Here is a 13,734-nt window from a genome sequence, read left to right on the forward strand (position 1 = left end):
CTGCACTAATACAATTTTTGCCACAAGGGGGCAGAAAAAACATCAGAACATCTTATTTTGTTAGTTTTACAGTTTTGGATTGAATGATTTGCTCAGGATTGATTGTTTGCACAAAACAATCCGGTTTGTCGTTGTAGCTTTGGTGTCGGTTGCAAAATGTGAAAGTATCCAAGTCACGTTATTCATAAACTACATTTCAGAGTTTCTCCTCATTTCTGAAAATATTTTGCGACTGTTCTACTTCAACTCTCTGAATTGATCCAGTCTGATGATATAACTAATTGGTTCCCATGAATTAAAATCGGTTGCGTGATGCTGCTGTTGCCCTCAGTGATACATGCTGACCTGTATTTCTGGGTTGGTAATTGATGTGTGTGCTTGATTAATGAAACATCCTGAATCTGCTGTTTACTGACCTGAAAAGTGAAGAGCCTGCAGGATCAGAACAGACTGTGTGTGATGGACAAACTGGGATGATGTGTTGATAGTAATCATCTTTCTCCTCTTCCTGTTCTCCTCATCCTCCTGTTCATCCTCCTGCAGATGCTGGTGAAGCAGAAGGAGGCCAACAGGCAGAGTATGCTCCTGCTGCAGAATGCTGAGCCCAGCATTCAGCTGCTGAAAGCTCTGGAGGACGTCGCTGCCATCACCAAAACCCTGGAGGAGGAGCGTCTGCAGCATCAGCAGAAGGTAAACAAGAAAAGTGAAGCAGCTTGAGCTTATTGTCAGGAAGGTGGTGTTTACCCTGGCAGAGCTGACAGCTGTTCGACTGACAGAAAGTTTAAGTCAAAGTGAAATACTGAGTCATGGTCAGATACTTTTTTAGATAAGTGTTGGCCATCATTCCTTGTATTGTTATGGCTGTTCTCATCAACTTGGCAGTTAAAGCTGGGGTTGATTGTAGAAACAAGCAGGAGCAAGCCAAATTTTCAAAATTTCTGAAAATCACACACATACACTGGCTGATGAGTCTACACTAGCTGTCGTGCAGGGAGCAGCAAGTTCGCTACATTCAACAAAACACACAAAAAGTCTTATTAATACATAAATGAACAACTGTGTTGAATGCCACAGTCGTGTAAACATCAGCAAGATAGCCGTCACTCACGAACGTACCTCAGTCTGAATTTTCTCCGTTTGGATCCAGGAACATTTCTGACATTTATGGGTCATTTACACATTTATTAAACATGATAATTTAATCTCTGATAATAGACTGCCCTTTATGGTGTAGCTATGATTTACATGCGTGTGTGTGTGTGTGTGTGCGTGTGTGCGTGTGTGTGTGTAGGTGGAGAGCCTGGAGACCCAGCTGGAGCAGAGTTGTGTGAAGAAGCAGCTGGAGGCTCTGCAGAGGCAGCTGGAGCTGATGGAGGTGGAGAAGAAGGAGGCGGACGCGCGACTGGAGAAGGCAGAGAAGAAGAACGAGGATCTGGAAAACAGAGGTGGGTGGAGGTGGTGTAAACACATACACATACACACACACACACACACACACACACACACACACACACACACACACACACACACATTCAGAGTGGTAACAGCAGGTGGGGTTAAGAGGGTCCTCAGCTGGGTGCTGACAAAGAATACAGGAGGAATCATAGCATAGCATAGCAACAGAAAATACTTGTTTCTGATTGGCTGGAAATGGAGGAGAAGGATTAAGAGAATGAACTTCTGCTGATTATTGATCCAAAACTAGAGAAACTGATAACTGATCATTTTATATATCAGTTATAAGAAACTGTACATTATTTAAGAAACAATACACAGGGATTATTGGGAGCATGAACCCTACAGTTTACTGGCACATGCACAATTAATGCATGCACTGAGACTTTTACAGCCCAAAGTGGCAGTAACCCAGTTTGAGTGCTTTGATTGAGCTGCTCCAAAGTAACACTGAACTCTGCAGAGTCTGTGGTTCAACTTCTCCGATCTGATATTAAAATATTAGATTAGAAAGCAAAGCAAAGAAACCTCCAAGAGGCCAAAATCATCTGCAAATGTTGCTCTATGGGGTACATAGGTGATGGACAGTTTTTATTATCTAAAAGGAAATAAGTCAGACATACCAAAAAATACATCAAACAATTTTACATGAATGTGGCACATGCATGTGGTTCAGTACCCACATTCACAAAGTAACCCAGAGGAAAAGTTCCACCAAAGTCTTTCTGTTCGAGGTGGAAACACAAAATTTGATGTGGAAACTGTCAAGATGTGTATGTCAGACATTTTTTTTATTTCACATACTTTGATTGACAAGGTTAATTTTCTTTTAAAAAACACAGATAATGTCAAAAATAAGTTTAACATTTCTTTGAATGTTAATAAAAATGTGTGCTGTCCCCTCACACTGATTTAAACAATTTCACTGAATTAGTGCTCAACTTGTACTTTAAGTGCTATCAAGGATTAATATGAATTATTTATATAAGAATTCCACATACATCATGTCATGTTTGTGTCGCATTGTTAAGTTGAATAAAAATAAAAAATAAAACAGGCAGGTCCTTAAAATATTGGGCTTTAAAAGTCTTCATATATTCTTAATATTACGTAATCTGGCTCTACTGCATGAAAGTCCACATTTCTGATGTTACATATCCCTAAACCTACCACTTTTTACTTTACTTTCACTTACCTGTCAGCAAAATGTAGATTGTAAATGTACTCTAATACTTCTAATCCTACATAAAACCTACCTCAGCACGAGACCACAGACTACCTGCTTATGTACGTACTTATCTGTAATGCTTGAATAAGAGAAATCTGTCCAAAAATCATTCTTAAATTTGGTTAAAAATCATCTTAAAACGCATTATTATATTTCAGTGTCTAATATCTATAAACACCCTGAAGAGTCTGAAAATAAAACCTCAATCAGCAACAGAAAGTGTTTTGTCTCTGTTGTAGAGAGGAAGGTCACTGGTTTCCTCCTCTTCTTCTGTGGCCTCTGTGTTTATTCCTCCATTGACCCATCTGCTGCAGGAAAACTGGCAGAAATTCTCCCAGCATGCAACATGGCATCTGTGTGTGTATTTTAAATGGGTCACATGAAGTCGGAGCCAAAACCACCAACTGACTTCAACCAGAAACCGTTTAAAAGGACACAAAAGCCTCTTTTACTGGCGCTTTGTGTGGTCTGCTGACCAGAGATAGTGTGATGGGTAAGAGTCTTCACTCTGGAGCGAAACGTGGAGGCTGGAAGGATTTCCTTCATCAGAGCTCCGACTGGAGGAAAGAAAAAAAATGTCATACATCGGTACCTAAAGCATCTGCAGTAGTAGCAGTACTACTAGCAGTAGCAGTAGTACTGTAGTATATGTTGATATAGCAGTAGTACTGTAGTATATGTTGTTAATTTGAACTGTTTCCATTGTTTTCCCTCCTCTCTCCAGTCCAAGAGCTGCAGGTGGAGACCCAGAAAAAGATCACCATGACGACCAGCACGGCACCCCCTCCCCCTGAACCTGGGGTTGCTCCGCCTCCCGCCCCTCCCCCACAGCCGCCTCCTCCACCTCCTCCTCCCCCTCCACCCCCTCCCCCACCTCCCCCCTCGAGATGCAACCCCCTCAGGTGAGGGACAACAAACCACACACACACATGTCCCACATCACATGATCCACATCAGACACACACACATACGTCTGTGGTCAGTGTCCTGGACGAAATGCTCAAACCTCAGTGACAACACAGGGGACCGAAAATATAAACTCAACCTCCAGAGGACAGTGTAGTGGAGCGTCTCATCAGAGGAGGCTGTGTGACATGGATTTAATGAGCCTAGTTCAGAGTTTCTGTGTGCAGGTTAATCAGATTATCCTCTATTTACTATTTTCTGCACTATAATTACTGTCTACATTTTTACTGTGCATTCTCATGATGTGAAATGATAATGAGTCTGCTTCATGCACCGCTTTCTGATAACAATCCCAAATACAATGCTCTGAAAAGCTGTGTGACACTAAACCTGCCAGTGTCGATGCACCGTGACGGTGATGATTTTATAAACTGCTAAAAGCTCAATATTCTACATCTATAGAACAAACTACTGACAGTTTGTTATATTGGGAGTAATAAATGACTAACAAGCGGGTGGTTTCAGTGGAAGCAGAAACAAATAAAGAAACATTACTACAACTACAGACCTTAAAATCTAAATGTTTAGCTTATCAGTGCAGAAATTGCTTCTACAGAACATAAATGACTCTCGGTTGTTTTCTGTCTGTCTCTCAGCTCTCTGATCGCCATCATGAGGAAATCTTCAAAAGGCTCTAAAGCCTCAGTGAAGGCAGAGCAGCCTCCAGGTGAGTCTCACTACACCTTCTATATATTTATATGAGGAAGTGGAAGAAGTACTGAGATCTTTGAGAAGTACTAAATTTTGAGAATAAAAAACATTGTGCCAAAAGTAAAACTACTTTGTCCCATTTTAGAATGATACTGTCTTCTCCTGTTATATTGGTTTATCATTATTGATGCATTAATGTGCTTATATGTTGCAGTTGGTAAATGTGGGGCTTATTTCAACTAATGAATCAACTGATAACATTTATAATATCTTATCTAAGAAACTCTGTGTAACACTTTCATATATGATGACCTGAATGACAATCTTCAACAACATATGTATATGGTGATATTTTCTGGAAATCTATTAACAGTTAAATGATAGAATAACCACATTTTGTTTTTATAAATTCAAAGATTCAAGATACCTCAGAACATGGATGCAGACACTCACTGTTGAAACTAAAACAACCAGAGCTACTTAAATCACAAGAACCTCTAAAGAGATGTTACAGCAAAATGTCTCCTGGTAAACAAATGTTATATTTATATTATATATCATGTACATTAATATTCTCTCTCCAGCTGCTGAGGGTGCGGATGATGTGAAGTCGAAGGCGGTGAATGAAATGATGGAAAGGATCAAACATGGCGTCGTCCTGCGGCCTGTTAAGAGTCAGGAGAGCAAGGTGAGAACAACAACTGCCACATTCATGTTGTGTTTTTTAAACTCTCAAATATCTAAATCAGCGTGGGCACATAAAACACCTTTTAAAATGAAGCCCCTTGGCCCTAAAACCTCGTTAATTTTGACCCTGTGTTCACCAATAGTACAGAGGTCAAAGGTCAGAGCTTCCTGACAGCAGAGGCACTGAATTATTCCTGTCGCCTTAAAATGATCAAAAAATCACCTGCAAAGCATGTCGATGCAGGTGAAACAATGTCCCTGCTTCATCACTTTACTGTCGGTCTTCTCGTGTTTTCACTCGTCTTCCTCCTGCTGGAAAGATCAGTAAAGCTTTTCAGCTCATTGGCTCCACATTTGATGTGTGTGTGTGATGTGTGTGTGTGTGTGTGATGTCGTGTGAATGCACTTTGGCTGATTGCTCTCTTCTCTTCTCTTCTCTCTCCTCTCCATGCGTCTCCTTTGTGCTGCCTCAGAGAGTAGCAGTAAAAGTGAGTATATTGATGTTTGCATCAATCATGTTGTGGGAAGTCGCTGTTGCTCTCTGGGGGGAAAAAATACGTTTCCTTTTCTCTGACTCTGCTAACACACACACACACACACACGCGTGCACGCACTGCAGACCCTGCAGTTTTAATCAGTTAAACACACATCACTTTAGCCACCATTTCATATAACTTCATGGGCTGGACACTGTGTGCTCTTTGGGTTATTGCTCCTCTCCTAAGGGAAGCTACAGCATCAGTTTTCGCTTGAAAAAAGCTGAAATGTCCAACTTTTCAGTGTTTCTTAAATGCAGCATGAGTGCCATTCTTAACCTCTCAAATGACAAGAAAAAAATAAAGAGAAATGATTTGTGTTTTTAATTTACAGCCTCCTCCAGTCTGTGAGGAGAAACCGCAGGAGAGCGCCATGGAAGAGCTGAAAGGCATCCTGGTAAAACAGAAAAATCTGTCTTTTATCAGCTTTGTTATAAAGATGTTGTTATTGTGTGTGTCAAAAGGGCTGCTGTGAAATCTGGACAAACTTTACGTCATAATTCTCACAAATCTACCTTTGGGAACTATTTTAAGATCCCAATATCACTGTGACAACCGTGACAGTTCACTGATGGTTGTTTCTGCCTCCAGGAGACGGTGAAGAGGAGCCCCAGCCGAGGCTCTCAGGAGTCGGGGCCGTCCCCACCTGGGAAGAAGGACAGCGAGCTGGAGGTGATCCTGAGACGCCGACGCAACAAGGCGGGAGAAGCTGGGTCCGGAGGTAAAAACACCTGAGGAGGAGATTCAGCACTCCATCCATTTTCCTCAGAGTCACAAATGTCAGAATGCTACAACAACTACTGTATGTGGAGCTTATGGCAGAGAAACCTATCTGCCACAAGGGGGAGACAGAAGCTCGACCCGATATCCTACTGATTGTGAATGGGACATTTATACTCTCTAGTTTGTTGAGGAAATGTGTCCATGGCTCATTAAAACAGATATTAGAAATTAATTTACAAGCAGATTTAGTGAAGAATAAATTCAACAACAATAAAGATGGTAAACAAAGTAAAACTGTGGACTCAGATGTGCTCAGTGCGTCTGTTCAGGGTTCAGATGAGGTCGAGCTGTTAATGATCCTGCAGCTGTGCCAGTCAGTCAATTCTCAGACCATGCACTGTTAACTCTGACCAGAGGCCAGAGGTTGGACTCCTGCTGAGACCGCACTAATAATAACACTTCACACTGTGAGCTGCTGTGACTGTGTATGTCCAGAAGAGGGAGCTCTGCACCACAGAACACACACACACACACACACACACACACACACACACACACACACACACACACACACACACACACAATGAGGTCAGATTATTGCTGACATGGATTTTTCTGCTTTTCCATGATTGATTGACCTCATCTGTCAGAGTGAAACACAACTGCTTGGTTTCAAATCTGCAAAATATTTACATTCATTACACGACCGAAGAGAAAGTTGGTTAGATCTCAAAAATACTTCCCCTCTATTTTCTTTTCTTTCAATTTGAGATCAATGAAGCAAAGACTGAGGCGTGGAAGAGAAAGATTAATTCTGTATTTGTGCTTTTATTACAGGTGATGGAAAGTTAAAATAACAAATAAGTAAAGATGATAACTCAGCAGGATGTTTTCTCCTTCAAACACACTCAGAGAAAATATTGTTTTTGTCATAAATCAGAGAATACACAATGTTCTGGTTGTTAGAATCACATTGTATTATTGTAAAAGGTTGTAAGTGAGTTGAATGCATGAAAAAGTCATTAAAAACTGATAAAATGTTAGAAAGACGTCATGCACAAGCCTGTCATTAAATACTGAAAGTGTTTAAGAGGTTTATTGTTGTATTACATGATTACTTATACTTTTTATATTTAAAGTACCTTCTGATAAGATATGAGTCAGGTTTTTATTTATTTAGGACTTTTATTTCTTTACTTCAGCTGTGAACGATCAATTAAAGAAAACAACAACAAAAAAGACAAAAAATGAAGAAAGAACTGTTTATGTTCCTCTCTCCTCTCCAGATGAGCGGGACGGCCAGATGAGCCACGTCTCCTCCTCCGACAGCCTGAACGGGAGGCGCACCAGCAGCGACTCGGGCAAGGATCCAGAGGGGCCCAGTGGGCTGAGCGTCCTCTCCGATTCTGTTGGTCCCAGGAGTAGTTTGGAGAGACGAGGATCAGGACCAGGGCCCGTCGTGGCCAGGAGGAAGAGCTCCGACACGGGCAAAGAGCCCAGAGTGGGCTCCTGGCAGGAGAGGAGGTCCTGCAGCTCCCTGTCTGAGAAGGAGACGGTAGAGTCTCCGGTCAGCAACGGCTGCATCATCAGGTGGTGTTCCCTCGATGGTACAATACACAATATTTGGTTTGATTACTCGATTGTTGTGAATCTCTGACCTTGTCTGTCTCTGCGTCGTGCTCCTCAGTGTGGTGGAGGATGATCAAAAGGAGAAGTGCGTCCAGTCAAACGGAGTCGAGCACGCCGAACCCGGTGAGGACGCACACGCTGCCGTCTGCCCCGGCCCGGTCAACGGCAGCACTGACGCCGAGTGCTAGGATGGACTCTGAGGATCCCGAGCTTGTTTCTGTTATCTGATCCGTGCATTTACTGGCTGGAAGGTTTAGGGTGCGATCACGTTCGCCTTTTGTATTTGTGTTTTTCAGATTTACACTAACTATACAAAAACAGTTGTCTAGTAAGAAGTCAGAAAAGTGACTAACATGTAGCTAACTCATTGAACTTAAGTTTTGTTTCAAGCATTTGCTGAAGATCTTCATCTCTTCTACAGCATGTCCACACAGCTCCATATACAGTAGGTGCACATCCAGAGTTTGGACATGCTGCAGATGAACAGTTCAGAACATGCTTAGTGTGAACGCACCCTAACCACTGTCATTGTAGAAGCCCCACCTCATTAAACAAACTGTATCTGTCGCTCATGAGTGGATGAGGAATATTCAAACTTTTATTCTAGTCAGCCTGCTAACTGGCTGCGCTGGTGGTAGTGCTGATAGACACATAGTTCATCGAATCACCTGTATTTTTGAAAAGTGCCTGCCCTTTTCCAAACTGTTTCTAATAGCGCCTTGCCAGATGGTTCTTTGTAACAAACCATCTGGCACATCAGGTTAGTATAAAGTAGTGAAATGGAAATACAAGTACTACAAAATTATACTTCTATACAGTAAAAGCGCTGATGCAAAGGTGAAGGATATGTATCTGATGCAAAGATGATTTGCCTTCTCCTCGTGTTTTTGTGTCTTTGCATAAATAATTTTCCAAACAGTTCGATCAACATCATTCCAGGTGGTTCTTTGTAACAAACCGTCTGGCTCGTCAGGTTATTGTAGGGACAGCATGTCTTAAAAAACTGAAGGAAAACCTGCATCAAGATTAAAAAAGATTCAAGTGTTTAACGCAGTGGTTTGGCTGAAATGACAGGCGAGATAAATGACAAGTTGTTGTGAATCTTTTTGGGGGAAGGAAGTAAAAAAAAAAGTTGTGTAGTGTTCTGACTTTTTTGTTATCGTTGCTTCTCTTATTCGTATATACCATTATATTTTCAGGCATCTAAAAGTTATTCAAATGAAACAGCTGAAAAGGGTAAACATCAATCTTTAACTGAAGTGTCACACCCAAAGACGTGTGACCAAGGGGAGAAATAAATGATTTGATTAAATGTCAATAACTGACATTTGAATGCTTCAAGCTCCACATCCATTTTTATAAACTTCACTTTTAATCATCCCACTTTTCCTTTAGAATTGTGTCATCTTTCTCACCAGGAAGCTATTTAGTTTGACTGCAATAAAAAATATTTAAAAAAAATAAATAAATAAAAATTGTGGTTTATGAAAATCTTCTGCATCAACTAAAAACAAAGAATCCAGCATTAGTTAAACCTAAACTCAACTGAATATGCCACTATGTGAAACTGAATAACACAGCTCAATAAAAATGCATCTAAAGAAGGCTAAAACTCCCCCGAATAATTAATCACACTAACAAAAAACATGGCGATGGTGCAGTCAGCGTGGGGCTTTCTACAATGACTGATATTCTGAGGTATAAATCAATAACTGGAGCATTTATCAATCTGCTGTATATCACTTCTTTTCTCTGAAGGTTTCTGAAAACAAACCTGTGGATCCTGGAGGATGAACTGTACGAGGGAAGCTGCACTTTTTTGCACAGAACCTCAGTTTTCTTCAAACACTTCAACTTGTACAATGACTGCAAAGCTTTAGGTTGATGTTTTTTCTCTCTACTTGATGCACAAAGGATGTGTTCAGTATCACTTTGTGTCATCAGAAGGAATGCACTGTCCGACTTCTTCTGCTTCTCCTCCAAACTCTTCTTCTTTGTAGTCGGGGGTGCACAATTGATTTATGTAGAATCATATGGGGTTATTGGCTTCATCAGAGGCAATATTGAAACACGTTTTACTCTGTTTATGAGTGCTGAAACTTTTTTCCTCCGAACGCTCGGCAGATATTCATGATTAGAGCTGGGAAAAATATATTTTCCCAATACTCGTCAGTAAATACTGATACTTTTCTCAAAGTTATTCATCTGTGGTTTACGCCCTTTCATTGTAGTTTTTGGATCAATAATCAGATAAAAAAATATGTACGAATTATGCAGAAAAAGCAGACTAAATCCTAAACACATGCTAGATAGATAGCATGTGTCCAAGACTCAACCCTCAAACTCTAACTGACTGATGTCTTCAGCCCTAATTGTGCACCCCTGGCTGTAGTATCCAGGTATTTAGACTCTCATTCATGAACTTCTTCCTCTGTTTAGTCCGACCTCTTCCAGAGGGAGGCTGAGTGAAAACATCCAGGAACAATTTTTGCAACCAGGGTAACAAAAAGACTTGTCCAGAAAGCACTGAACGTGGAAAGGCTCTTCCACCTCTGCTGCTGAGGCTCCTGTCCAGGTTTCAGCGTGTCGACTATCAGTGTGTTGTAAGGCTGGCGAGGGTTTGAGGTGGGAATCTGACAAACGTGACTGATTATTTCAGGTTTAGGGGAACAGAACCAGAGATTTCTCCAACAACAGCAAATACAGTAGCACAGTTCCAACTAAATCACATGTAATGGCGTGTTTGCACTGAAAACAAAGCATATTTTCACCTTGTGTTACTCGTGAAGATGTTCACTTCACTGTGAGACTCCAGTCAGTAGTCAACATGACAGAACATAAAGACCTGACAGTGGAGGTCACCCTCAGATCGCTGCTGCAGTCAGGCTGATAAACAGGAGTGAACATAAATCCATATTTTAATCTTAACCAGAGCAGAATCCGATTTGACTCTGGGTGTTTACTCCTCCAGAAGGTCTGGCTCTGCACCTGACTCTCTCCTCCAGAGCTGGCCTGCTCTGAGCAGCTGAGCAGTGACTCGTCCCCTGCCCTCCTGACACAACATCTGGCGAAACAAAGTTGAACATTTTTAACTCACCCGAACACGCAAATGAGGGCCACACATCTGCGGGATCGACAGGGCCAATATCTGCCTCTTGTTCAACTACATTCAATGTGAGCAAAAGGCCAAATAAAACATTCACATCCAGTGGGGAAGCAAATTTGCATCATCAAGTTCAACATTAGTGAACCATGATCAATGGCCATGATGCGAATGATGCCAGTTTTACATATTTGTCTCTTCACATCTATTCATGTCCTGAAAAATAGACTTTGCTCTCTGTGCGAACACACCATAACAGAAATGTTCTCAGGGTCCAATGGGACAAGATTTCACCAAAACATCTTTGTGGGCGATGAGAGCGAAACGTTTAGGAGAAACAAGCAGAAAGCCATTTTTTTTTTTTAAAGCTTGTGGTTAAATGAGCAAAGGATTAAAACATCTTCGGAGGAATGAGGTGTTGTTTGTCTACCTCTCCACAGACACCTGCCTCCAAACCTATACAGCCTGAATTACATTTTGTGGTGTGAAAACTAACGAGATACCGTCATCGTCCCTTCACCGGAGATAAGATGTCTTCCACACGCCTTCCTCCACTGAATCAGCACTGAGTCCAGAGTCCTGTATGCACACATTCTGAGACGCTCCTCATTGTTTCTGTACTCAGTCCACACAGTCATCACATTTCACCGTGCATTCCTTGGCTTTTATTTTGTAGGGCCTACTGTCTATATATAGCTTTCCTGACACGTGTGATGCAATGTTAAGAACAATTTTGAAGAGTATGCAATTACATGAGGCACATTTGTATGATGCATTCACACCTTGTCATTCTTTCTTAAAAACACAGAATCACATTTAAAAGTGCATTTTGTTCTGTCCATTAGCTGTATTTGATTCTGATGCAAAGGACCAGATGTGAAGGAGTTAATGAACGGCGAGGCTGCACATTAAACAGCCTATAAGAGCCGTTAAGCCGCCACAGGCCTGAATATTATGCATATCGAGGCCTTGCACAGGCCTTCAGACGGCTGTAGAGTTGGTGATGTTTTGGGTCCTTGTACTGATTGCATAGTTGTTAACCAAGTGGCTACTTAAAGGGATTTACTGTATCTGACAGAGTTTGGGTGACTATAGATATTGTGTGTGTTTGGGATATAAATGGAGTGGTACAAAGTTTTTTAAAACATGGATTTTCATTTTAGCATCACTTGAAATAAATTGCAATTCAAGCTAAAACTAGTGTTTGTCTTTATTTGAAGAAGAAGCCACTGATGGAAAGTAGGATATCCAGCCTATGAAAATATAGTTTATCGAGGGTCAGTTCAACTAGATTTCACATTTTAATGAAAATTCATCCATATTGGTTTCATTTATCCAGGTCTCTAAAATTTCTGCCTCCACCCCAAAAGACCAGATGCCAATGAAATGTTTGGTCATTTATACATTAATTTGGGTGAACAACCCTTTAAGTTGAAGAATATTGTAATTTCTTACTCTACATTGATAAAGCCATTCACGCCATATCTAGTTTTAATACTTCTTTACTCATTTAGGTTGTTTTATTAACCAACAGTGTATACTACTTAAATAAAAGTAGTGATAGCACACTGAAAATACTCCATTACAAGAAGGTAGACATTGAAAATGTACATGTTAACTGTTAGTTCAAGTACGGAAGCCCTGTCACAGGAAAATGGAGGAATAATAGACTGTTTGACACCTAAACATGTCAGGCTTCCTTATGATAGTGCAAAAGTATTATCAGGAAAATGTTTCTCATCAGAAGTAAAAGTACTCAATTTAATGTAATATGTACTATTATATATGTATAATTCAATTTTTATTAGGCCTACTCTTGCATTAGTTTAAACATTTTCCTCTTGTAGCTTGTTGATTGGCTTATAGAATTCAGACTAATAATTATTTTCATTAATCTGCAGGGTAGTTTTGGATCAGTCAATTTATTCTACCGGGCTTCATCATTGTTACGACCTCTGGGGTCATATAAACATTTCTCCCCTTAAGAAATGTTCAATTTCAGAGATGCAACAGGGTGTTCAGCTATCACAAGTCCACCCCCCTCCGTCATGCTGAACCACTCAGTCTACAGAAGAGCGACACTTCATCTATTGCACAGGATGAAAATCAGAGGGGGCCACTCCCACTGACAATATGGCTACCACCATGAGGAGAGAGCACAAACCCAAATGCATAATTACTGTGGCAACACACAGCAACAGCCACAAAATGAAAGTGTCACAACACAAGCAGTTAAACTACATAATTTCTGCCATCCACTAACAGCAGCACACATAGACCCAACACAAGTGAACTGGGTTAAAATGGACACCTTGTGGTCTCCAACCACACGTTATTGTAATGGAGATAGTAACCCAGAAACAAAGTGACTGGACAAACTGGGAAGCCACACCCACCACTCAAGATCCACTGATCTGTGGAGTGACTCGATCCCAAACACACCAACTGTAATTAAATACAATAAAGCAGTAACACCTATGTGACCACACCAAAAGTGGACTGCAACAACCACTCACTAGTCACTCTGTAGTCACCACTACACACAAATGTTGCCTTGGTCTTGGACGAGCCCCCCAATTGTTACGACCAGGGCCTAGGGGAAACCCTGGCACAACACGAAAATGAGACTCCCCTCCACCCATCCCACAAGCACCACCAGCAGCAACGCATTTTTAAAGGATTGATTTAAAAACATATCTTGTACACAAACAGCCATGCTGGCAGTCTGGCTGAGAGAGGAGATCCCACAGGAACAG

At 41.1% G+C, this 13,734-nt stretch overlaps 1 protein-coding gene across 1 annotated transcript in view; it reads left to right on the forward strand.

The window, feature by feature from the left end:
- Positions 1 to 8,063, forward strand: part of shtn3 (shootin 3) — a 31,831-nt gene extending 23,768 nt beyond the window's left edge. The window contains exons 8-17 of the mRNA XM_073487354.1: positions 544 to 690; positions 1,292 to 1,445; positions 3,408 to 3,585; positions 4,246 to 4,316; positions 4,885 to 4,988; positions 5,461 to 5,475; positions 5,858 to 5,920; positions 6,115 to 6,244; positions 7,533 to 7,836; positions 7,934 to 8,063. Coding sequence (XP_073343455.1) covers positions 544 to 690; positions 1,292 to 1,445; positions 3,408 to 3,585; positions 4,246 to 4,316; positions 4,885 to 4,988; positions 5,461 to 5,475; positions 5,858 to 5,920; positions 6,115 to 6,244; positions 7,533 to 7,836; positions 7,934 to 8,063 — 1,296 coding nt within the window. The remainder of the gene's footprint in view (positions 1 to 543; positions 691 to 1,291; positions 1,446 to 3,407; positions 3,586 to 4,245; positions 4,317 to 4,884; positions 4,989 to 5,460; positions 5,476 to 5,857; positions 5,921 to 6,114; positions 6,245 to 7,532; positions 7,837 to 7,933) is intronic.
- Positions 8,064 to 13,734: the final 5,671 nt, after the last annotated feature.

Source organism: Pagrus major, chromosome 18 (assembly GCF_040436345.1).
Source record: "Pagrus major chromosome 18, Pma_NU_1.0".
NCBI classification, from domain to species: domain Eukaryota; kingdom Metazoa; phylum Chordata; class Actinopteri; order Spariformes; family Sparidae; genus Pagrus; species Pagrus major.